Source organism: Portunus trituberculatus, chromosome 16 (assembly GCF_017591435.1).
Source record: "Portunus trituberculatus isolate SZX2019 chromosome 16, ASM1759143v1, whole genome shotgun sequence".
Lineage (NCBI taxonomy): Eukaryota > Metazoa > Arthropoda > Malacostraca > Decapoda > Portunidae > Portunus > Portunus trituberculatus.
In genome coordinates this window covers 3,835,747-3,861,496 of record NC_059270.1, presented here as the reverse complement: position 1 = coordinate 3,861,496, position 25,750 = coordinate 3,835,747, and the positions used below count along the sequence as shown (strand labels likewise).

Sequence of the window (25,750 nt, the reverse complement as noted above, 5' to 3'; positions counted from 1 at the left end):
GTATTCTTTCATGCACTTGCTGGTTTCCTAGGCTTAGCTTCTAAGTGGTAAAATACTATGCTATGATACTTTTTGTTAAGGTGAAATATATTCAGTCTCCTGTCTGACACTGCTAAGCATAAATTACACATTTATGCACACATTGTCTCTTTTCTCAGTTTGCATTCTCTCTCTCTCATGTGACCTATATATCATCTAATGTACCCTTGTTTAGGATAAAGTCATGATAAGGAATGTGTCAGTCTCTGTAAGCTGCTCCCAGCAGCATTCTATACTCCCAATCAGCTCGGGCAGCCTTGTACAATTTGTAATATCTACTACTAAGATTCTTCCTAATGAAGTTTTCAAACTTTTTACTGGCCTTAACACTCAAAAGGTTTAAGGATGTGTTGTTGTTTGACCTATTGTCTTTTTTTTTAAGTAAGCCTCCATGCTTGCACCTTGCCTGGTCAAACTTTTCAATTCTGTCAGCATCTTCTCTTCCTTGCTGCTGGAACTTTGCTTACATTCAGCCTGTTTCTAAAAAGATGACTGCTCTAATCCTTCAAACTACTGCCCTATTGCTTTTATTTCCTTCTTTTCTTAATTTTTAATTAATCCTCCAAAGGAAGATTCTTAAACATCTATCACTTCACAAATTTATAGCTGATCATCAATAAAGGTTTCATCATGAGTATTCTGCTGGTGAATCTGACTTTCCTTATTAAGTCTTGGACATTTTTTTTTCTGTGATTTTGCAATTGATAGACATGCAAAAAAATATTTGAGTCTAGCAAAAAGGTTTGATTTCCAGACAAGCCTTCCACAACTTCAATCCTTCTCTCTGTACAAGATCCAAAAATGAAATATTATTGCTAAATCTGTGGCTATGTTTGTTTCACTCTGTTATATATCAAACCTTAACCAATAGTGATGACCATGAACATTCACCTGTTTGAGTATATTTTGTACAGCTTGAAATGATCTTGAGACACTCCTACCCATCGTTGCATCTCTTGTTTCAACTGTCCTATGGTGATGCGCTTGTCCACCCACACCCGCAGCACTGCAAAAATTAATAAAACTGTCAGTCTTTAGAAAGGAAGGTACTAACAGAAATGCAGCAATCTTCCTCCTTTATGGGACCTGAATTCCAATGGATTTCCATGGAGCTAGTTGATTAAGATTTATAGAATCATGTCAAGATTAGCAAAACCTCCAGCTCTCCTTGTTTCCCAGCTCCCCTTTCGCAGCTACTACACTCAGCTGACATCACGTGTGATGAAAACATCATCATGATGAGAGAAAATGACATTCCTGACAACAATAGAAGAACGAGCTGTAGTGATTTCAACTGGAATAATGAACTAAGCAAAGCAGAGCACCTCCCTCTCACCCTCTCTTTCCCTTCCCTTCCCCTTACTCACTCCGGGCTCCAGTGTCCTCTTCAGTGAAATACTCTGCCCTGAAGTATCTCTTGAGCTCAGGGGTGGCTTTCTCATCATCACCCCATGCTCCATCAGTGTCCTGAAAGATAGGCAAACCCCAACCCCCCCCGGTCTCATCACCACCCTGCAATGGAATAGGAAGAGACATGTAGAGATGGAGCATGAGATGATGTATGACAATTAGTGCATTTATTCAGACAGGCATGAGCAAACACAACATTTTCAAAAAAGCATAAACTTTTTGTGATAAAAGAAGATGTTTGAGGTCAGAAAGTACACCTGAATGGATTAAATCACATTTTAGTATCTAGTTTCTTTTAAGTAAATACAATTAATGTTTTTTTGGTTTAGGAAAGAATACCATTAGTCCCAGCTAATGTTTTCACGCTTAGTTTTCATAAACGTCAAACGTAATTAAATAATCATCTCCAGCAAACAGTTCAGGAGAAATGTAAGATTATGTTATACTATCATGATAACCCAAAATGATACATGCTCAAGGAAAAAACAAGCATTTGTAATCACTATGTAAAAGAATCTTGCATCTTGAGCAATGCAAGTTTTAGTGTTACATTAAAGAATAACATCAAGTGGAAAGTGGACATAGGCACAGGGGTCAGCTACTTAGGACATGCAAGATTCAGTGTTAAGGAGCACCACTATAAATTGTACATACATCAAGGTATGAAAAATTACTCTCGAGTTATGTGACCACTCCCTTCCATAAGCCATAGTGCTAAACTTGAGGATCACAAAACTTGGGATACTGCAAAACTATAAAGTTGCTTATTCATGACAGCTGTATTGCTTACACTGGTGACAGTCATTGTCTTTTGTCCACACAGTCACAGCACGATTTGGCAGTGCAGTAATGCAGCACCACTCAATCTAAAAGTGTGTGTGTGTGTGTGTGTGTGTGTGTGTGTGTGTGTGTGTGTGTGTGTGTGTGTGTGTGTGTGTGTGTGTGTGTGTGTGTGTGTGATTGTAATTCACCACCATTGCCTACTGGTCACCCAGCCAGCCTTTCCCCTACAGAAAGAGCTCAAAGCTCATGCTGACTAATCTTCAGGTAGGACTGAGACCACACCACAAGCCACATACCGGGCAAGCGAGGCCACAACCCTTTGAGTTACATCCTGTGCTTATTTACTGCTAAGTGAACAGGGGCTACACATAAAGAGGCTCGCCCATTTGCCTCACCGCTCCTGGGACTCAAACCTGGGCCCTCTTGGTTGTGAGCTGAGTGTGCTAACCACTACACTACGTGGAGTGTGTGTGTGTGCGTGTGTGCATGTGCGTGTGCATGTGTATGTGTGTATGTACCTAAAACTGAGTATGTGTATATTTGCCCTCATATCAGACAGTGTGGTAGCACAGTAACATTTCATCTAAAATTGTTAGTTTTTTTTTTTTTTTTTGTAATGTAGTGTATTATTAGTGATCTTCCTTTCTCCTTTCCTCACATGCAATATGGAGTGACAATGTTTTAGCTAACAAGTGGTTTATCTACATAAAGAACTTGTGTTTAAGTATGTGAACTGAACGGAGAAGTGTATGCAATACACAGCATGAATGTATTTATTTTTTTGTTATCTGTGACACCAATGGTACAAATGCATGACCCACACACAATGTGTGAAAGTTGGCATTACAAGAATTTAGGATCCAGCATGAAATTCAAGGACTGCAAAACTCAAATACCATGAAACTTGGGGATGCTGTAAGTAATAAAATAAAACTGGAAAAGTTATATGTAAAGGAATAAAAATAAATAAATAAAAAAAAAAGGTCACACTAAATGTTATAAGAACTTTGGATGTGATGAAGCCATGGGAAGAAAAAAGAATAAAAGAAAAAAAAAAGTGCTGTACGATTATGATTCAGACTATTTGAACTTTGAAAATAATAGAAACATGACAAGTTTCAAGAACTCTGATCAATCTTATTATCATTCAATCCTGAAAACACCAAGTTCAGGTGTTCAGATTAAGCAAAAATGATAGAATGATAATAAAAAAGTACTTCTAAGACACTTACAATCTTATGAGTTATAGAACATAATCTATGAACTTTTGAAAATCCAAGCTTTCTATGAACTTTTCACTTCATCTATAACAAGCAATTAATGTTGCCAATAACTTTACTTTGAAATATCTCCTTATGTCAATATTATAATTCAAACAAACATGTTAATTTTTGGGAACATGTATGTAAGAATAATAAACCCCAACAACCAGTCTCCTATTCAAACTAATTTTTTTTCTTATCAAGGATCTGATGGTGGAGACACACCAGACTTTTTTGATTCACCAGGCTTTCTGTTACACACCTTGGCCTCTGCAGTGGTGGCAGAGGTGGCAGCTGCTGCGGCACCAACAGGGTCAGTGGGTGGAGACACATTGTGGTAATCAGGGCTGTTGCTGGTGTCTGAGAGACGATCCTCAGGTGGTTCACCAACCAAAGTTCTGGAATATAAGATTTATTAACCTAAAAAAAGGATGGGTCTTTCTTACATATGCCAATGTTGCACATGATACAAGCAAGCGAGCAAGCGCACACACACACACACACACACACACACACACCATACCTGTCGCTATCACTAGTGAGAGATGAATCTTCACTAGCACTTTGGTCACTGTTTACATGTGAGGAACCAGTGCCGCTGTCTGCATCAGCTATCCCCTCGTCCTCTCCATCGCTGCAGTTCCCCAACACTAGGGTGGTGGAAGCTGCAGTGGGGGAGGCAGTTGGGGTGGAGGAGGGAGTTGCACAGGTGATGGTAGTGATGGTATTTACAGCTAGAGGGGAAGGAGAAGGAAGGTGCTGCTGCTGTGGTGAGGTTTGTTGGGTGACTGAAGATGGGGAAGATGAGGAAGATGAGGAAGAAGGAGAGGAAGTGGAAGTGGTGGGGGAGGAAGAAGATGAGGAGGAGGTAGGGCTGACAAGAGAGCTCCCTCTGCTAATAGTGCCACTACCATCACTGCTGCTGCCAGTATCAGTGATACCTCCCTTGCTGCTGATCTGTGGAAAGGTGATCAAATGTAAGACACACAGAAAGCCCAAAAAGATGGTGTACACAAGTCCATGTCAGTAAAAGAGAAGCAACACTTAATGCTGCTCTTAATCAATACCAGCCAAGAGTGTCCATGATGTGTGAATGAACGTGTGGTGCTTTGTCTGGGATCTCTAGTGTAAGACATCCTAGTGTATTAATTGATTGATAGTGGGAAGGTAGAAGATAAATACACACACTCTCACACTCACGCACGCACACACACAGCTCACCCCACTGTCTTTGCTGGAACAACTGGCAGGACTTGCAGCACTCTCGGCAGGGGATGATGCAGGTGGTGGTGCACTGGAAGAAGTAATTTCAGAGGTCTCTGTAGCCACGGCTGTAGTGGTGGTGGTGGTGGTAGTGGGAGGTGTGGTGAGTTCATCAGCTGTTACTGTACCACATGGTCCTTCTGTCTCAGCTGTGGCCTCTACTACTTCTTCCTTGTAAGGTGGAATTTGTAGCTCCTCCAAAGCTTCTGCAGCAGGAAACAAAAGGAGGGATTACAATTCAATAACAATTTTTAAATCATACCATAAGAGAATGTTACAACACAAACAAATAGATCAATAAAGTTTAAAGATTTATGTGAAAAGGAAGAATAAAATCTCAATTCAGTAACAGCCTTACCTGGAGAAGTATCAGGCAGTGGACAATAAAGAGTAATGGTGTTCTCATAGCGATCAAGGATGCTATACATTTGAGACCCAGTGAAGAAGTCCACAGCTTCCTCTCCTGAAGCTTCCACATAAACCTAACAAATAAAGGAAAAAGGGGAGAAGATGAGGTACAGCATAATTCCAAATAAAATATTTAAAACATTTCGTGACATTATAAGATTCAAGCACTGGAAATAAAACACCTGACAAGTATTTGAATCTTAATGGGGAGAGAGAGAGAGAGAGAGAGAGAGAGAGAGAGAGAGAGAGAGAGAGAGAGAGAGAGAGAGAGAGAGAGAGAGAGAGAGAGAGAGAGAGAGAGAGAGAGAGAGAGAGAGAGAGAGAAATACATAACTATGAACAAAAGAAAAAGGAGTGTAAAAAATGTAGATTCTTCAAGATTAATACTTCAAGATAAAATATTTACAATACTCCCATTTGTGAAGTATAAATGGTTCTATTTTTATACCATCTGTTTCCTGTGTGTGTGTGTGTGTGTGTGTGTGTGTGTGTGTGTGTGTGTGTGTGTGTGTGTGTGTGTGTGTGTGTGTGTGTGTGTGTGTGTGTGTGTGTGTGTGCTACTCACCTTGTTAGATCTGTAGAAACCCTCCATTTTTAGTGTTTTGATGTCAGATGTGAGGGGTCGAAGGTCATTATAGTACCGTTCAAACACCACCCGCATTGTCTCATGGTTAAGGTCGAGGGAACGGCCAAGCATCTCCTTCAGGTCCTGCACAGTCATACACAAGCTTCCCCTCAGTGTGAAAGGACCCTCCACCTCCTCCGTGCTCAGGTTCACAACATAGGCCTTGATGGTTGTGCCTGATTGGACAAACAAACATCAATGGATTAAGTGTAATGTATATAAAACAAATACATATATACTAACACATCACTTCATAACACAACCACTTGGTATTCAATGAGCAATCTTTTGCCCTCACACACTCTCTCTCTCTCTTCTTTTGCCAATACCCCCTTTCATAATTTTCATACATTGCCGTTCAACTGAAAATGTTCTATTGGCCTCATACCACACCTCACTGGCACTGACATTTGCACCATGTTCTAAGAAAAATTAGGAGAAAAGGCATGGTCAGTAATAGTGACTCACCTCCTGGTTTGTACACTTCAAACTGCTTGTCCTCATCACGAATCTCCATCAGGAGGTCAAATTTGTATGATGTGCGTACTCCCCCGAGAACTTCATACATAGGCTCATTCTCCTGCCCCTCAAAGGAGGACTCAAGACTCTCATGGAACTCCTCATACTTCACCAGGCGGCATCGCTCCAGAGGCACTATGTTTTCAAGGCCAAGCTCCTATTGGTGTCAGGGAGAACAAAGATCACTATCAATAAGGCATAGAGAGGTTCAATAAGGAAATTAAGATAAGCCACTGTTCCAATAATATATAAAAACAGAGGAGAAAAAATTATAGCAGACAAATAGAAACAGAAAGACTTGCTAGAGTAACTCAAAGTAGCCATAGATCTGTGCAATTAAACTTTAAATACAGCAACATCAATAGAGCCAAAATCTTTACAAATTACACTTCAAAAAAGCATCACCACTGTGGGCCCACTCCTCCCTCACCTTGTAAGCCTGGAGGGTGGTATCAGTGAGGGTGGAATACTTGTGCACTCTAAGCTTGCGCTCAACCATCTGACTCTGACCAGGTATCCGACAAAACAGCTTGATGCGACACGTGGACCGCTCCAGTTCTCTCTGTTCACGCTCGGCTGCTTCCTCTTCTGACATCCTCTTAATGAGATCCTGTAAGATGGTGATGGATATAATGAGAAGAGAGAGACTAATAAATAAATAAATAAAGAGAGAGACAATTTTTTTTTTTTTTTGTGTGTGTGTGTGTGTGTGTGTGTGTGTGTGTGTGTGTATGTGTGTGTGTGTGTGTGTGTGTGTGTGTGTGTGTGTGTGTGTGTGTGTGTGTGTGTGTGTGTGTGTGTGTGTGTGTGTGTGTGTGTGTGTGTGTATTTATCTAGTTGTATTTACCTAGTTGTATATTACAGGGTTTGAGTAGGGCTCATAATGACCTGTCTCCATATCTACTTTTATCTAACTTTTCTAAAAAGTGTGTGTGTGTGTGTGTGTGTGTGTGTGTGTGTGTGTGTGTGTGTGTGTGTGTGTGTGTGTGTGTGTGTGTGTGTGTGTGTAGAGGGAGAGAGGAAGTGCATAATTATCTTGGATTGTATCCTCTCTGTGCATCATATTTCTCTGAAGGATAACATCTGAAACACTATAACATCACTTGTGTTTGTGCTAAGCAGTGCATATGTGTATTCAGCATGAATAGTGTTACAAATCTTGTGTACAGTTTGAAAACTGGGCCACATAAGTACTGTCCCATACACACATTCACTTGTGAGGTTTGTCTGTATTGCTATGAAACAATCACACATGAAATAACAAGAATGTTATTACAACCATTATGCTGGTGCTGGTGCTAAGTGACGTCATGATCAGTAGCATATGCCTACCGTGATATGCTGAGGGAACTCTTCGGTGGTGAGGGAATACACATTACGTTCACGGTCCACCTGTCGGTACATGAGCATGTAGGCATTGGCACTGTAACTCCAGCTTGAGTAGTAACCACCACTCCGTGAAGAACCACTCCCACCGTATGTCTTGCGGATGTCATCGTATGTAATCTGAAACAAGAAAAACAAACTTCATGAAGTAAAGAACATTACGGGTCATTTTCAAATGACAATCTTTTAAGGTACATCTCCATATTAATGGTAGTCAACAGGAGTGCAGTAAGTCTGGTACATCAATATACTTCTAAGTCATTCAAAGATTGCAACCTCAGTCAAGTGGACCCAATAAAAAGACTCTAACTTGATCCCACATCATTACAACTTCAGACAATATGACTTGCTTCAGGCAACTTCATATTTTCTGACAACTTTCAGTAATCCAAACTGAAGTTCTGATTGTATGAGGCTTATTCAGACACCTTCTCACCATCACTCTATCTCCTTTCAATTACTTTGAACAAGAAAGAGTCTACTGTAAACCAGTGGTTATTGGTTATTGTCACAAAACTCTTAATATTTACCTTGATGAATTTAACAAACATGGTACAAATCCATAAGCCTACCTACAATATACACTACTATCAAGTCAATATATGCAATGCCTTCCTCTTCCTAAATCTTCATGGCTCCTTTCCATACCTTGGTCACACTCTGGTCATTGAAGCAGTACCACTCCCCACTGGTGAAGTCCTTGATGTAGGCATAGTAGTGGCCACCTGAAGCACTGCCTGAGTGGACCATGATGGAGAACAGCTGATACATGTAGGGTCCCCCACCACTCGCGGCACCCCAGGAACGATTACGTTCATTGTTGTATGCACTGCTGCTGCTCACATCTATGCCTTCATCTTCTTCCTGCCATTTCCAATTAAGATTTTCGTTTCAAGTAAAATACAGCCAAGGTATGTTCAATATGCAAAAGGGGACATCAAAGAATCATTCATTAGAAAAGGGATACTGTATAAACCTATCTGCTGTTCTGCCTCAACCGTAGTAATGCAAAGGTGATCATTTTGAGGGGTTTCTATTAATCGTGGCATATTTTTTTCATATTAGTTTTAGTCACATGGAATTAATAAGTTTTTCCCCACAGGTTCTTCAGCCACCAAATTGCACACCTGTCATGACCAAAACTACATTGGAATGAATCATGTTTGTTGTCTGGTAACCTGCTGTACTTGCAAATCAGGAATCCTAGTACAAGTGATTGTGTGATACAAGAAAAACAAAAGGTAAACTAATTATAATCTATCTACTACATTTGATCAAAACTTAAAACTCAGTCTATATTTAGTGTATAATTAAATTACACAAATTGAGCTCAGAATCCTTTCATTATATTGACTTCATCTTCTATACCTGATTGTCACTCTCTGGCAGGGAGGCAGAGGTGTTCTCCAGAGAGGCATCTTCTGCATCCAGGGCAGAGCCAGAGTCAGTGGTGGAGGAGTCATCCACACCACTGGCAGGCTTGTCCCCTCCTTCCTCTCCCCTCAGCCCTGCGTCACCATCAACAAAGTGGTTCAGGTCCAGCACATCTGGAAAGATCACTCTGAAAAGGAGGATAGCATCAACATCAACATCTTTACATTTTCAATGCTGAACTGCCTCAAATTTAAGGGAAGGAAGGAGACAATCTGGTGAAATGTGCAACATAAAATTAAAAAGAAGCATTCTTAACCTAACAATTTGATTTACAACTACACAGCACATATGTACATTTCAAACAGATGCCACAATACTTTCTGCCATAAATTACAAATCCTATCATTAACAGCCAATCACTACATCACTATTCTATAAACTATGCATTAAAACACAAAAACATAATCACTGCAGAAGGAGCTTGAATACACATTCATCAACAAACTCTCACTTGAGTCAAATTCAGTACAAGGAAACACACTAATAAAACAAGATGAATAGAGCCACTCACTTATCATTGAGCTTGATGCGGTGCAGAGTCTGATAATCAAAGTCAAACCGCATGAGGTGTATTGTGAGCAGGTAAGGGAAGCGAGTGAACTTGAGACCCTTATGAGCGTCACACAGAGCATCACAACGCGAACACTTGTACTGGTTGTTGCCTGTCAGCACCTCTGGTGACACAAATGCCCGCAATGCTTCCTCCTGTCAGTGAAAGAACACTTAAATCAGAGATCAATAACATCTTTTTGTTCTTTTTTGTAATAACATAAGATGTTTGATATGTATTTCTTTTCTGAAAATATCCCTCCAGCCATAACAAAGATTAAGAGCTTGTCCCCTTACACAGTATACATATGTAAGAAAACAGAAATCAAATATAATAATTTCATATACTATTTGACTTTCTCTCAAATCAAAAGGATGAAGCACAAGAATAAAAATATCTAATTATTTCTTTACATTCTTTGATCTTTATTCAATATTTCACCCAATTTCCATAAATTCAGTTAATTTCAGAGGATCTCAACTAGACTTTCCATAATTACTTTTCTTTTATTGACTGCTACATCTACTGTATGTTAGTAATACGACTTGGATAACTTCATGACACATCCATTATCATCACTAAGAAACCAAGGATGTTTACTGAAAACTATCATAATTTCTATGTATGAGGAGATGATAATGATGATAATGAAAGATGACCCACCACACTCTTGTAGGCTGAGGTGGAGCCGAAGGGCCTGATAGGGAGAGGAATGTCCAGGTAGGTGTCCTCTCGTGCTCGCTCATTGCCACACTCTAAACACTTCACGTAATCCTTCATCTTCCCTGGAAAAACATGACAATCAATATTAATGAGTATATTCATGTCAATTAATGATTTATTAATCAGCAATATAATTTTTCCTAAGAATAAAACTAAGCATATCTGCAGTATATACTTTGAACAATGTAATACAAGTGACAAGTCCAGCCCAATCTTTGCAGTAAACATGTGAATGATCAGAAAGGATTTACTGATGTTAGGTGACATAAGAAAAATAAGAAACACCAAATGATTAAATAGTGCTAACTGAATTATTAGAAATTAAGTTTCCCAAGTAGAGGCAGTAACAGTCAGAGCAAGAGGTGGAGTTAGAATGAACTCAAAATAACTATGAATATATTGCAAGGGAAACAATATTGGACATCAAACTGGAGAATAGTAAACATGGAGATAGAAGTGTATGAAAACACACACACACACACACACACACACACACACACACACACACACACACACACACACACACACACAGAGCAATAATAAAATAGGATGGACTGTCACTGCTCACCTTCATAGAGTGTGTTGATGAGGTCAGACTGATGTGTGTTTTTAAAGCACTGCTCCAGCGCATCAAACATTACTCGACACAACTCTTGAATGTCATGCTGCTGCCATGCCTCACTGCTGTCCCACCCAAAGCTGCGTGTCAGCTTAGTGGTCTCTACAGCACTCTTGGTGGTGGTCTGGCAATGATAAATAGTGCAGTGCATGAGAATGAAGAAGGAGATATGGCTGTTCCTAAAATTTTGACTGAGTTATGTTATGATTGACTGTTCATGTGTGTGTGTGTGTGTGTGTGTGTGTGTGTGTGTGTGTGTGTGTGTGTGTGTGTGTGTGTGTGTGTGTGTGTGTGTGTGTGTGTGTGTGTGTGTGTGTTTTAGAAGTATGATGAAATGCAAATTATACATCTATATTATATGCAATGCTTTAGTCAAATTCTCTACTTTACAGATCAATTCTCAGAACTAATTCCATACTTAGTTTGCCATATGTATAGAAATTTATCCTTCACTCCAAAATACCAACAACCTTTTCAAATTCCTCGTCATTCCTTTCCTTTCCACACAATGAAACCCCACAATCTGCCCATCATTACTTCCCTACATCAATGTGTCTAGTGTCCTTAGGTCTATAATTAATCCACTTCCTTCCTTTCAAAGACTGACATCACAAATTTCCACACCAATGTTCAAGACCCACTCCCTTCTACAACACACCTGCAACTGAAGAAAGAGCCGCTGCAGTTGACAAGGGATGTTCTTAGACGCTTCTTCCTCACTGCCCTTAAACTCCCATTGATAAAGGGCATTGCGGAACTCTGGAGTCATGAAGAGAGTCTGCAGCAGACTGTTAAGGTAACAAGTCATGGCCTGGTTCACCAACCCTACAAAACCTATGGAAGGATAAGAAAAAGAAAGTCAGCCAAGTTAGTAGTTATGAAGCCACACATTGCTATATTATTGTTTCATCCTTGCAACTCACTAAAATTCTTTAATTTGACAGTGATCTTAATGCATCCTTTGTGGGAAAATAAATAAAAGGACAGGATACTACCAAGTCAATTCATGTTTTATCTTGCCTTTTACTCCACCAACCACCATAGAGAAAATGGTTGACAAGTTATCCCAGCTATGCTTTATCTCAAACAACCACTGTTCCTTCATCAAACATATGCAGCAGTGATCTCATTCACTTGCCCAGTAGATCAAAGGCATCATGATGACTAACAATCCAATAGTTTGAGGGCGCTGACAAAATCTCACAAATGATTTCTTAGATCTATTGATATATACTCTATAGCAAGGGAGTATTATTCTTTCACTTATAAAAACATTATTCAAGTATGTATAATAGAAAAATAGTGTGCAATGAACTAATTGAATCTACTTCTTGGCACTACTGTTAAAATATAGAGTTAATTTTAAATTAATAACAAATTCTTTTTCTTTTTTTATGGGAGTACTGGAGAGAGGTGTGAGTTGCTTGGTTATGGCCAGGAGACATGTGACAGAGTGATCCAACAATCAGGTGCATTGCCCTCCTACCTACATCAGTCTGGAAAGTTTTAACAACACAAATAAACTAATGGTTCTTATACATATGATTCCCAATACTGAAAAATTTTAACCTAATTTACTAATCAAAACCTCAAAAGATGCAGAAGTAAAAGTACTAAATCTACCACACTCATCTCCCTCATAACTGATAGCTTGTGCTTCCTCCAATACCTCCTGTTGAAATGCAGCAGCTAATAGAGTGAAGCCTCATGTCACCTGAAGGAAGGAGTGTGGCCCAGTACTGACCAGAGTCATGTTTGATGAGTGGTGAGGAGTAGGAAGAGTAGTCCGACGTGGTGGCAGGGGTGTCGTAAGAAATTATAGAACGTTCTAACGCCGCATTCAAAATGCTGTTGGGAGGGATGGTAACGATGGAGGGTGAAGCTGATGCTCCCAAGGTAAGGTCATCGTCATCAGTCTGTCGGGGTGGATGGCCGCCCAGATCACAAAGGATAAGGTTGTTTCGAGCTGAGCCTTCTATTCGGAACCTGGCGTGGGCAAGGGCTCTCTCTGCCTCCATCTTCTCAACCTCCACCTTCAGAAATAAGTATTAAGTAAGTAAATACTCTCCACCAACAGCATTCCATAACTTCCTCCTTGGCTTGGAGATTTGTAGTACACTATCTTCCAAAATCAACTTTTCTAAAACATATCACATCTCACCTTCCTAAAACAACATGTTCTTTGATGTCATTCACTACCACCTATTGAATACATTAACTCACCTATGCTAAACAGCCTGTAGAAAACCTATTCTCCAACTTAATGCCCAATGGAAGACATCACCTCACCTACTGTTACACACCCAAGAAACACTCAAAAACACCCACCACTCACCTGCTCGCCATTTGAACATTGCAGCACGAGGGAGAAAGAGTCTGGGTCGTACTTGAATCTCCGTCCCACCTCTGCCATCAGCTGGCCACAGGTGGATTGTGTAGACATGGCTAGAGTGACCTGGTTGACACTGGCATTGTAGCCGCTCATGTCACGTACCACCACACACACACTATCCAGCTCTGGCTCCTCTGTATCTTTGGGGTCCCAGTCAGCTACAGCACCTGACTCCCTTTTAGTCACCGGGATATCCTCCTCCCCATTACCTTCACCTTCACCGTTGATGTCTATCTTGGGCATGTCACCGGATGCTGCTGCTGCTCCACTCACACTGATCTCTGGTACTGCCGTTGCCTCTTGTACAGAGGTCTGACTATCTTCTGTGGTATTATCTTCGGTGGTGACAGCTTTTCTGGCTTTCACTTTGCCAATAGGTTTGTTCTTCTTGGGGCTTTGAGGAGGAGGAGGTGGTGGTGGTGGTGGTATTGCTGGTGGTACCTTTGTGACTGATGGTGTTACATCTTTTTCCTGTGAATGCTGCTGCTGCTGCTGCTCCTGGTTGTTTTCATGTTCTCCTGTCTCACCATTTGTTAACCTAATGTCTTCTGCTTTACTCTCCACCTCAATTCCTTCCCCTTTCCTTGCTAAAGTTGTAACTTCATTAACCTCATCTTTGCTCTCAATCTTTTCACTAGTTTCCTTTTCTGCTTCATCTTCTTTTACCTTTGACGTGCTAGTGTCATTTTCTATTTTTTCTTCCTTTTCATTTACATTATCACAGCTTGCTTTGCTCTCTTTCTTTTTACTCTTTATATCTTTATCTGTTTCTTTACTTTCATTCTTTGTTTTGTTGTCTTTAGCTTCTGCCACACAACTTTCATTACTTGGTTTGACCGCTTTTGTTTCCAATCCATTTTCTATATTTATTATCTTTTCATCACTTTCCACCTTATCTTTGGTACTGTCATCTTTTCCTTTACTTGCCTTTCCTTCTAAATCATTTGTCACCTTTTCTTTTTTCTGGCCTAATCTCTCTGATGCTGCTGTCTCACTGGTGGTGGTGGTGGTGGTGGTAGTGTCATCAGGTGCCACTTCAGTTGACTCCTGTTTCTTTGTCTTGGCTGGCTTCTTCACCTTCACGGCCTTAACAGTCTTATTGGAGGAAACAGAGGCTGTAGAGGCAGAGGAGGACACTGAAGAAGAGGAAGACACAGATGCTGAGGAAGAAACAGTTGCTACCTTGGAGTTTTCAGGATTTTCAGTTGCTGTACTGTTGAGTGATGGCTCCACTGCAACCTTCTCAGATTCACTAGGAAGTCTGGTTCGTTCAGTCTGAGGAGCATCTTGACTGGTCTGTACAGACTCCTCTGTCTTGGACAATGGGGAAGACTGACGTTTAGGTCGCAATGCCTCCTTTGCATTATTAAGACTCTTACTTGCTTTACCAGTTGTTCCCACTTTGGATGGCTGTTTGGGACCAGGGGAAGCCTTTCTAATAATGGGAATGACTTTACCTGTACTGTTTGAAGCCTCAATCTCACTCAACTGAGCATTGCCTACAGTCACAGCCTTGCTAGGCACCTCTTGTGTGTTCTCACTACTCACTGCTGAGCTGGTTGATAATCCAGCTGCACTAGTCTCTTTTGAATTCGAGTCACACACCTTCACAACCTCCACTTTTGTTTCTTTCACCTTCACATCAATAACTTTTCCATCATTGGCTTTGGATACATCTTTGTTGCTTGTTTTTGTAGTAGTTGGTGTCTCCTGTTGGATCTTGATGGAGCGCACCACCTTCTTGGATCCGCCAGCGAGGGGCCGACGAGGAGTTGCACCGCCAAGGGATGCCTCAGCACGGCTGTTGAGGTCAGAGATGGCACTGGCAATGAGGGGACTTGTCTTCTTGACAATCTTAATTGTCTTGACCTTGGTGGTGGCAGTGGAGAAGCGGCTGGTAGTGGTGGTTTCCGCCATGCTGCTCTCCTGCACAGTAGATGAACCAGCGTTTACCCGAGCCACCTTCGTCGAGGCCTCCTCCGCCACACTGGTAGTCCCTCCTCCACCACTACTGCTGCCACCGCTACGGCCGCTGGTGGAACGATCTGCTGCTCCACCACCACCTCCTCCTCCACTGCCTCCTCCACCACCATCTCCACCACCACTGCTGCTGCCACCACCTCCATCCTCAACACTTTCAGTCTGTGATTGAAAGAAAAAAAAAAAAAAAAAAAAAAAAAAAAAAAAATCCATTAAAATATGAAAGACAACCCATTGCAAGACATGCACATTGCATTTCAAAATTATAATTGAAAAGTCTGAAGAAACAACGTGCTGCATTCCGATACCAATATTTAAGAGCATGCTACAACTCTCATTCATCTAGATTCTAGAGGTTGCTCATCTCAAGAATTAATCATATATTTCTGAAAAGAATATAATAAATAAACAAATAAATCCTCCTTTTAAATGTACCAACCAAAGAGGGGATAAAAGCTGCTAGGAAAAGATGCAGCATGCACAAGCCCTGACCAAGGCATCTGAGGCACACAACAAGCATCAGGAAAGACCACACTGAATCTGTTAGTTAGAAAAATAAACATCTGATGGAAACATTAATATATACAGTATACATGATATGAGGTCATAGAGGAAACTTGAAGGGTGCTGGAAACGTAAGAGAGAACATGAATAACTTTCCTAAAATGAAAACTCGACAGCAAAACTGAATATTTTCACTGAACATGTAGAGCAGATACACTGTTCAAGACTGTAGCTCAGGACAACATTTATGAACCAAGAAGTTGTCACCAGTAATGCTCCTTCCCTGTGTAGCAATAACAAGCTATGACATTCCTTCCCACTCCCCAATGTGTGACTAGTAAGAAGCCAGGACTGACACATAGAAGGAAAATAAATAGCCATTAGAAATTCTACTACTGAAAAGAAATATACACATCAAATGAATACAAAAACTATAAAACAAGATAATTTACACAACACACACACAGCACTAATACAGGAAGTACATACATCAATTACAATAAAACAGAAAAACTGATCTAAGGCAAACAATCAGAGTAAACAAAGCAAAACATAACATAAGGATGCAGCCAAACTAACAAGACCCAGCTGGACACTCCCATCCCCCACACACACCTCAGTGGTCATCATCAGCCTGCGCAAGCGGCCCCGCAACGTGGCCAGCAGGGGGTGGGGGGGCGGGGGGGTCTTGCAGCCTGATGCTAGGTGACCCCTGCCAGGAAGGACAACAAGGCCCGTTAGCTGGCACTGGGGGCTGGTACAGGTCGGGGGTACAAGCAAGAGAGAAGGTGGAGATTGAAACATTGGACTGAGGTTGGATAGCGTTACAAAGTGTGATCACAATACAATACTATAATTTTTCAAGAAAAGAAGTTTTAGAAAGTCTACAGTTAGCACCACTATTGATGGAATAAGTCTGGTTCACTGGATGTCACCACCACCCATAACTGGCATCCCATAAGATCTACAAATACAATTGACTATCAAGCAACACATATAATGTGTAGGATATAATATTTCCTTTTATATGTAAATTTTAAACTGCACCTGAACACTTCTTCAGGTTTTTAAATATCATCAGGGATGCTGTTTGTAACACATAAATAAGTGTCTGTTTCACCTCTTTTTGTTCTTACTACTGATTTATCAAAATAACATGCCAATATTCATCATTGAACCATCCTAACTCTCACCTAGCCAGTCTGCATTCCAGTGAGTGCTGCACTACATACTGACAAGTCTACTTCACATGGTGCTTATTTATATCAAATCTAACATAGTGAAAAATTTTTTGTTTTTTCACTACCATAAAACAATCTAACTTTTTTTTATGTATGTACATTTATCTGGACAAATCTATATTTTCTCCTTAAATGATATCAAATTCTTACTACTATATCATCTTCAATAAATGTTTGATAATACTTCATTGTTTTAACTAAAAAACAATGTTCTAGAAAACCAAGAATAATGGTACCATGAACTAAAAAAAAAGGAAAAATAAGTAATACAACTCTACCAGAAAAAAAAAAAAAAAAAAATACTTGTACATCTAAATGCCAAAGCACATATTTATATAATTCCCATAACTTTCTACAATGATTGGAAAATTTAACTAGTGACATCCTCTGAACCTTGAATCAATAAAAGTGCAACTATAAAATGTATCGTAGGAGAGTTGATATGATTTGATCCTATCTTCTTTGAGGCTCATGGCCAAGTGGTGGTGGGGAAAGTAATAGGTCAGGCATCTGCTGCAAGGTGCTTACATGTTTATGGACAAATGCCAGATATCTGCCATCCTAAGTGTATAGTGTATAGTGTGTGTGTGTGTGTGTGTGTGTGTGTGTGTGTGTGTGTGTGTGTGTGTGTGTGTGTGTGTGTGTGTGTGTGTGTGTGTCAGAATACAGCAGAACTTCTGAACACAATTTTTTTTCTTTCAAATCAGAATGCCATACAAAGATGTTTCATATTTCTGAATGTAAATTTTCCTCTGAACACAAATTTTGGCACCTTAGCCTGTTTTAGTGACATGCGGAAATAAATGGATTAGAAACTTGAATAGATTTATATCCTGAGTATTTTGAACGAACTACGAGAGCAACTGTCTGGCAACACTGTTTGTCAGCAGTTCAGGTGCTTTACTCACTGCTGCCACACACACACACACACACACGTCTCTTGTGATAGTACAACTCGCATTACTATTTGTGTGTGCTTTTTCTTCTTTTCCTGTGCCTGCTACAATGTCAGGAAAGAAGCCAACGGTCTCTGGCAAGAGAATGAAGGACTCCATCACCATTACACTGAAGATGACAGGGAAGCATGAGAGCTGTGTACATATAGCTGATTAACCTCCAAAGGATATCTGGCTGGCTACCATTATTGTCTTTGGTACTTATCATTTCAATAATATTCTCCAATAACACTTTTAGCAAAGTTAGTTACGGAATCATCTCTCTGTGAAACAGGGATGATTAACATTAATATGATCATAAGCACTATACACATTATAGCCAGAGGTTATAAGAAATTACTAAATTTCCCTTTGATTTTAATTTCTTCTTAATATGAATTGTCTGCTTGAATACCCATGTATGTAATCAAATTAAAAAAAATAATGAAACTCAATAAATATTCCTGGAAAGTAGATACACACATGAAGGTAAGTACTGTATGCATGCTGGCATTACTTACCACCAACGGTTCAGTGGTATTAGATATTCAAACCGAATTCATAAAACACAGCTTGATGGAAAATTCTGATACTGACAAGATCTTACTACAAAGCTTCATATTGTAACTTGTTTTCAGAGACACATGCACACTGCAAGATATTGTAATACCGTGAACGATTGAAGACTCTCTAACATCCAGCCATCACAGTAATTCTACATAGAGAATGAGACACAAACTGATTCTTGAAGCAGGCTACCAGTCTCTTATGCTACACTAATAACTTTCTTTTCTGTCAAAAGCAAGTTAAATTTCTTGTCTGGTACGTACATAGTTAGATTTCCTGCCTGATGCATAGTCAGATTTCCTCTGAGTAATACCAAATTCCAAGGAAAAATCCAAAACTCTTTACTGCGGCACATCCTGATGGGGGGGTGGGGGCAGAGAGAGAGAGAGAGAGAGAGAGAGAGAGAGAGAGAGAGAGAGAGAGAGAGAGAGAGAGAGAGAGAGAGAGAGAGAGAGAGAGAGAGAGAGAGAGAGAGAGAGAGCACAAGCCTATGTACACATGTGTGTATATGGTTGAATTGCGTATGCATGGCATTGGAGAACAGCAAGGCAGGAGTGAGGCAGCAGTGCAGCAGTGCTGGAGGCGACTCAAGAGAGGCAGGTGAAAAGCAGCAACAGAGTCGAGTGACAATTAGTTCAGTGTTACTGCAGCACTCACTAAGCAGCAAGACCAAAATAATCATCTATACACTATCACATAGTACAGTAATGACAATAATCATTAATAATTAATAACAATTAATAATAATAATGAAAGTACTACTACCACTATCAATAATAATAATATTAATAATAATAATAATACCAATAATAATAATAATGATGATGATGATGATGATGATGATGATGATGATAATGATGATGATGACAATGACAATGATGATGATGATGACAATAATAATAATAATAATAATAATAATAATAATAACAATAATAATAAATAATAATAATGGTAACAATAATAACAATAATAATAAGTTATAAATAATAATAAATTATAAATAATAAATAATAATAATGGTAACAATAATAATAATAATAATAATAATAATAATAATAATAATAATAGCTGAACATATATATACATAGTACGTATGTACATAAACAAAAGTTGAATATGAGAAGTATCAATTGACTACAGCAATACACAGATGAAAAAAATAATAGTGCGGAATAAGGCAATTGTATACACATATGCTGATAGAAATGCTAATAGTCAAGTACGTAATGCATAGGTACACACTTATGAATCCACCAAGAACCAAGGAAAAACGGCAGGTAAAACTGTGATACTACTGGAGTCTTGCACAAAGGCTTACCACCAGCAAGTCACACTCACTCAACAGTCACACATAAATAACAACATCCGTGGCTCTACGTAGATGACCATCACATTAGTCGCCACCTCCACTTCAGAGCAAGGCAACCATTCCAATGCCACCACCTACACAATTGCCCCACAGGTACCCAGCGAGCTATTCAAACCAGAGCCTTGCTAATGACACGCCACACAATCCTACCAATACTGTCATTACCAAGGAGACACAGACATGGGCAGAATTCTCAGCAAAGACTTGTATCTGTTTTCATCACTAACATCTTCACAATTAGCACCTATCAAGACTATTACAATTTTCATGCCAAGGTCTGTATTTCCTGATGGTCAAGGTAAAGCGGACATCATTTGGGCAGCATGTTGACTTGGAGTTCAAACGGTAAGGTGTCAAGATGTGCATGCAATGTGTTCTGTGACAAGTCAGATCTTCGACCACAGCCTAACCTACTGCATCAATGTCTTGGGTTCACAACATGAGCCATTACATACAGTGGCGAGCTGAGTGTCATGGTGTTTTTAACTGTTTGCAGGAAGTGATGACAACTCTTTTTGCTATGTTTTTTTTTTTTTTTTTATTAATTATTTTTTTAATTTATACCATGTGGGCTTTTCACGGGAATTTCTGGGCTAAAGGGGATACTTTTTGTGGTACCTCCTATCTCAAAGCCCAACCACTAAGAAACTGTTGCCCTGAGTGAGGAAGCCCAACAGTCACTGATATTTTGCAGCATTAAATTGTTGCATCCATTCTGATCTTAATGCAGAGGAAGTGCCAATGTCAATATTTCCTGTTTTTAGAGGAAGTGGCAATATTCAATGTTTTCAACTTAGCTTCTTAAAATAGAAAATTGTAAAAACTGACTTGTGTATCACCATGACTTTCAATATTTGACATTTTATTTAATCATTTATCTTAATTCACTCATTTGTTACATCTATATACATATCTTATCCATCTCCTATAGCAGAGGCAAACAGAACATTACCATGACTGAGTGAAGAGCTACGGATGTGGGTGGGTGTGTGGGTGTGTGAGTGAGGGTGTGTGCCCAGTGGCTGCCTCTCACCATAAGCTTACCAATGCTCGGCACAACACACACATAGACAAAGCCTCCACTTTTAATTTAACCGCATTCACCTACACCCTCACACTTATCTACATATCTCACACTGAAGGTGAGGCCTGAGCTTGTGCCGCAGGTGATAAGTCTAGGGTGAAATCTTATCAGTGTTGTAATGTCAGTCAATCAAGATTATGATTCACTGGTATCAGGGGAAGACATGTCACATTGCTGATTAATTCAAAAATATTGTTCTATACATATCACCAAAACTTTTAACTCGTACAGTACTGGAACACATTTTTATCTTGATTTTTGTGTAGTACGAGACCATTTTTTTGACATTAGGAAGGGTCTGTGAAGGTCAGAAGATTAATGGCCACAGTCTTCACTATTTCTATCCCCACTTGAGTTTCTGAAGCTGTTTAAAATCACCAAATAGTTACCAGAATGAATATGGAAACGCGTCATAATTTGAAGAGAGTTAATAAAGATCTCTCTCTCTCTCTCTCTCTCTCAAATTTATCTTATCTCTTTTAGTTTATGTTTATCTCCATTCTCTATTATTTTTCTTCTCAGTACGGCGTGGTTGCAAATATACTATTACGATATTCACGATAGCTTATCTATGTAAGTACGCAGCCAATGCAGTGTTGGACTAACTTATAAATGCCTGTCTGGAGGGAGAAGGTGAGGGTAGTCTACGCATTATTACTTATTTCCTTATCATTCACTTTCTTTTATTGGAGGTGAAGGTGAGGGTAGTCTACGCATTATTACTAACTTATTTCCTTATCATTTACTTTTTTTACTGTGTGGGGGGAGGGGAGGGTGGGGGAGTGCTTAGTAAACCTTACCAACCTCAAATTGAAAACGTGTGGAACAAAACTCTCGTATTAGAATATTAAAAAGATGAAGAAAAATAAAAAAAAACGTACGTAGGATGAGAGAGAGAGAGAGAGAGAGAGAGAGAGAGAGAGAGAGAGAGAGAGAGAGAGAGAGAGAGACGGCTAGGAAAGGAAATGAGGAAGAATGTCGAGCTGAGTGAAAGGGGAAGAGAGGTGGGGAGAAGGGAAAACACAAAGAGGGAGAAGGGAGAGGGAGAGGAAGAGAGAGAGAGAGAGTGGGGAAAGATTACCACTATTCTGCTGTCACTATTAGTTTCACCATTCCCTCACAAGTAGGCCAGCAATACGGTACAAGTCAATAGATATGTTAACTTTTGTAATGTAGTTCAATCTATCTTTGCTGTGTGTGTGTGTGTGTGTGTGTGTGTGTGTGTGTCCCTTCGCCTCCCACCTACACAAACACGCGACACACATACTCCTGCCAACATGCGAAGGCACACACATCTCCACTTCACAAAACACACACACACACACACACACACACACACACACACACACACACACACACACACACACTGTACGAAGAGAGAGAGAGAGAGAGAGAGAGAGAGAGAGAGAGAGAGAGAGAGAGAGAGAGAGAGAGAGAGAGAGAGAGAGAGAGAAATTTCATTGCTCGTAAATTTTCCCACGATTTGTAATAACGATGGAAACTCTTAATATAAAATAAGAACAGCAACAATAGGAGCTGGTAGTAGTAGTAGTAGTAGTAGTAGTAGTAGTAGTAGTAGTAGTAGTAGTAGTAGTAGTAGTAGTAGTAGTAGTAGTATTCCTAGCCTCGTTTTCATACTAACCGTGTCGCAAGTACGTATTGTGTGTGTGTGTGTGTGTGTGTGTGTGTGTGTGTGTGTGTGTGTGTGTGTGTGTGTGTGTGTGTGTGTGTGTGTGTGTGTCTCCCTTCCCATACTCCCTTCCACAAGCTGGCTAAGTTTGTAAACAGCACATAACCAGGGTATATATACTGTACGGTCCTTCCGGGTCACAAACTTGCCCGCGGGAGAAAGGGAGTGATAGAGAGAGAGGAAGGGATCGGGGATGTGGGTTAGGGAACGGCTGGGGGGAACTGGCGCCGGCGAGGGGGTGGGGGCGACAACGTGCTGGACGAGAATAGACTAATTCACTCTCCTCCTCCTCCTCCATCTCCTCCCTCCTCCTCCTTCTTCTTCCTTCTCCATCTCCATCTCCTCCTCCTTCAAGGTGTCTGGACTTACCTTTCTGGGCTTCCTTCTCTGCTGCTCTCTTGGTGTGAGGGAGGAGGAACAGGATTGGATTGAGGAAGAGGTGTTGGGGTGGGAGGTGGTGGTGGAGGCGGGGTGAGTGGAGGAGTTGGACGAGGGTGAGGAGGAGGAGGAACTTCCATCCTCTTTTAAACACATTCTGTGGAAGCAGGACGTCTAGAGAAAGGCGGGGGGAGCGAGACAAGACAGATATGCCGACAGACAGATGTAAGAAGCAAAGCAAAGCAGTGTGTTTGTTGCTGAGAGGAGCAGAGAGAGGGAGGCAGGGTGACGGTTAGGTAAGGAGTGAGAGTGAGAGGGTGAGAAGAAAGAGAGAGGAGAGTATATACGTAAGTATGTTGTATGCAGGGAGTGAGTGAGTGACTGAGTGAGGGGCGGAGGGCAGACAGGCAGGCTGAGTTTTAAAAGCAGGGGTGTGTTGGTCTTGCTTTTCTGTGCCTCAATGGGTGGGTTATACTGTTATTGTTGGTGCAGGCGTGCGTCTTCCCTCTGTTTAGTGTTGGTGTGGTCGCTCTCGTCACCACTGTACCTTAAGACGCCCTCGGAAAGCCACCTTCACGTCTCCGTTGCTTCTGTGATCTGTGTCTGTTCCCCCTCGTCAAAGGTTCTTCTGACACACTTTGGCAAAAATTAACGATGCAGTTCCTCTGTTGCATGGACTTTATTTGGCACGTTTGTGTTACATGCTGCGTCAGCAGTCTTTCCTCACGCTGCTTGTCATGGCTCTTCTATTACAGACTAGTATCTGTCGTTACTTGTGTCATAATGTGAAGTTACGGTTCTATTACTCACGGAGGCGAGGCCACATACTGCCGCAGGCTTTTACAACACTGAGCCGAAAGTGGTTTCCAAAGCAATCGTCATTATGCAACACAACGCTCTGCTAAGCACTGACGCAGCAACAAACACACAAGGAAGCAACACGATTCAACGCCACAGCTTCAACACTCCATCATGCCCACCATCATTTGCGCGTGTTGTGTGTGTATGTGTTGTTTTTCTTCTAGAAGAGATGACCAGCGAGGAGGTGCCAGCGGCGGGCAATCGGGGCAGATGGGCAACAACCTATTTGGGGAGTGGATGCCGAGCAATCCCAGAGAGCCGCGTGGCGCAGCGAGACGTGGACTGGTAGTAAGAGTCAGGTGGAGCCTGGAGGGGTGACGGCAGTGGCGGGGCGGTGTGCAGCAGGGAGGGGAGAGGGAGACGGCGGGCCACAGAGCAAGAGAAAGAGTATTGAGGGGAGACGGGCAGGGGTTAAGTCAGGGTGAAGAAGATGGGACAGTGTGTTTCACTACTGGGACGAAAGACGAGCACAGGGATTTCCCTCACTCCACCAGGGAAGGGGACAAGTGACGGGGTGGACTAACAAGTACAACACCCACTGAACCACACAGCACTACACACAGCACCACTACAACGACGTTCCCCGCTACCACCGCCGCCACTGTGCCACTGGAGCCCACACCACAGAGGGGCAACGCTGTGTGCTAGACATCTCCCACCACCTTCTCTCCCCTCCGTCCTCTCCTCCTCGCCCCATATACCTCCTCCCCCCACATACCCTAGTACCCCTCCGAGCCAGCCAGTCAGCCAGCGTTCAGAAATAACCTCCACACCTCTCATTCACACACACACACACACACACACACACACACACACACACACACACACCTAACGTCTGGGTAAACATAGAGACTCAAATTCAGATTAGACTGAAATCTCTCTCTCTCTCTCTCTCTCTCTCTCTCTCTCTCTCTCTCCACACACACACACACACACACACACACACACACACACACACACACACACACACACACACACACACACACACACTAAAAAGTAAAAATAAGGTAAACGCTACAAACAAACTTATCAAATGGGGATAAAACCCGGAAGTGGGACAAACGTACGCCAACATAAACTGGGACTGTGGGACGGACACACACACACACACACACACACACACACACACACACACACACACACACACACACACACACACACACACACACACACACACACACACTTTGTCATGAAAATTTGTGATATCAAATTCCTAAACGCAAGGAAGGTATATTTTTTAAGATTTTTCTGCACCCGTGGCGTGTTTCCAGGCTTTCCATTACCTTACTTACTATCAAAAGAATGCCCTGAAATCAATATCCTACAGAAAATCATCACATTCAGAGCAGGTGTCGTTAACTCCTTCAGTACCATGACGCGTTTCCATATTCATGCTGCTTGCTATTTGATGATTTTATACAGCTTCAGAAACTCATGTGTGGGATTTAGATAGTGAAGACTGTGACCATTTATCATCTGACCTCCATAGACCCTTCATAATGTCAATAAAATGGTCTAATCGTAAAAATGTGTCCCAGTACTGAAGAGGGTTAAAATAGTGAAGACTGTGGCCATTAATCTTCTGACCTTCATAAATCCTTCCTAATGTCAATAAAATGGTCTAATCGTACACAAATCACAAAGTAAAACTGCTTCCCAGTATCAAGGAGTTAATAAGGAAGACGTGACTGTGCTTTAGTTCCAAGACGTTAATAGCAAACCATCAGT

The 25,750-nt window shown here is 41.0% G+C and overlaps 1 protein-coding gene across 12 annotated transcripts in view; it reads right to left on the bottom strand.

Annotated features, from left to right (window-relative positions):
* LOC123504494 (ubiquitin carboxyl-terminal hydrolase 47-like) overlaps window positions 1-25,750 on the bottom strand; it is a 45,123-nt gene that overhangs the window by 4,568 nt on the left and 14,805 nt on the right. For 3 of the 12 annotated variants that reach the window (XM_045255058.1, XM_045255059.1, XM_045255057.1), the window contains 18 exons: window positions 13,357-15,555; window positions 12,766-13,054; window positions 11,680-11,855; window positions 10,971-11,145; window positions 10,343-10,464; window positions 9,641-9,834; window positions 9,064-9,256; window positions 8,344-8,559; window positions 7,642-7,815; window positions 6,740-6,919; window positions 6,259-6,466; window positions 5,731-5,966; window positions 5,116-5,239; window positions 4,716-4,963; window positions 4,018-4,451; window positions 3,757-3,892; window positions 1,407-1,551; window positions 931-1,045 (listed from right to left, as the gene is read on the bottom strand). In XM_045255058.1, coding sequence (XP_045110993.1) covers window positions 931-1,045; window positions 1,407-1,551; window positions 3,757-3,892; window positions 4,018-4,451; window positions 4,716-4,963; window positions 5,116-5,239; window positions 5,731-5,966; window positions 6,259-6,466; window positions 6,740-6,919; window positions 7,642-7,815; window positions 8,344-8,559; window positions 9,064-9,256; window positions 9,641-9,834; window positions 10,343-10,464; window positions 10,971-11,145; window positions 11,680-11,855; window positions 12,766-13,054; window positions 13,357-15,555 — 5,564 coding nt within the window. Of the gene's footprint in view, window positions 1-930; window positions 1,046-1,406; window positions 1,552-3,756; window positions 3,893-4,017; window positions 4,452-4,715; window positions 4,964-5,115; window positions 5,240-5,730; window positions 5,967-6,258; window positions 6,467-6,739; window positions 6,920-7,641; window positions 7,816-8,343; window positions 8,560-9,063; window positions 9,257-9,640; window positions 9,835-10,342; window positions 10,465-10,970; window positions 11,146-11,679; window positions 11,856-12,765; window positions 13,055-13,356; window positions 15,556-16,512; window positions 16,652-20,961; window positions 20,986-23,152; window positions 24,653-25,750 lie in introns of those variants that run through there. The other 9 variants (XM_045255050.1, XM_045255051.1, XM_045255053.1 and 6 more) reach the window with 8 other exon arrangements.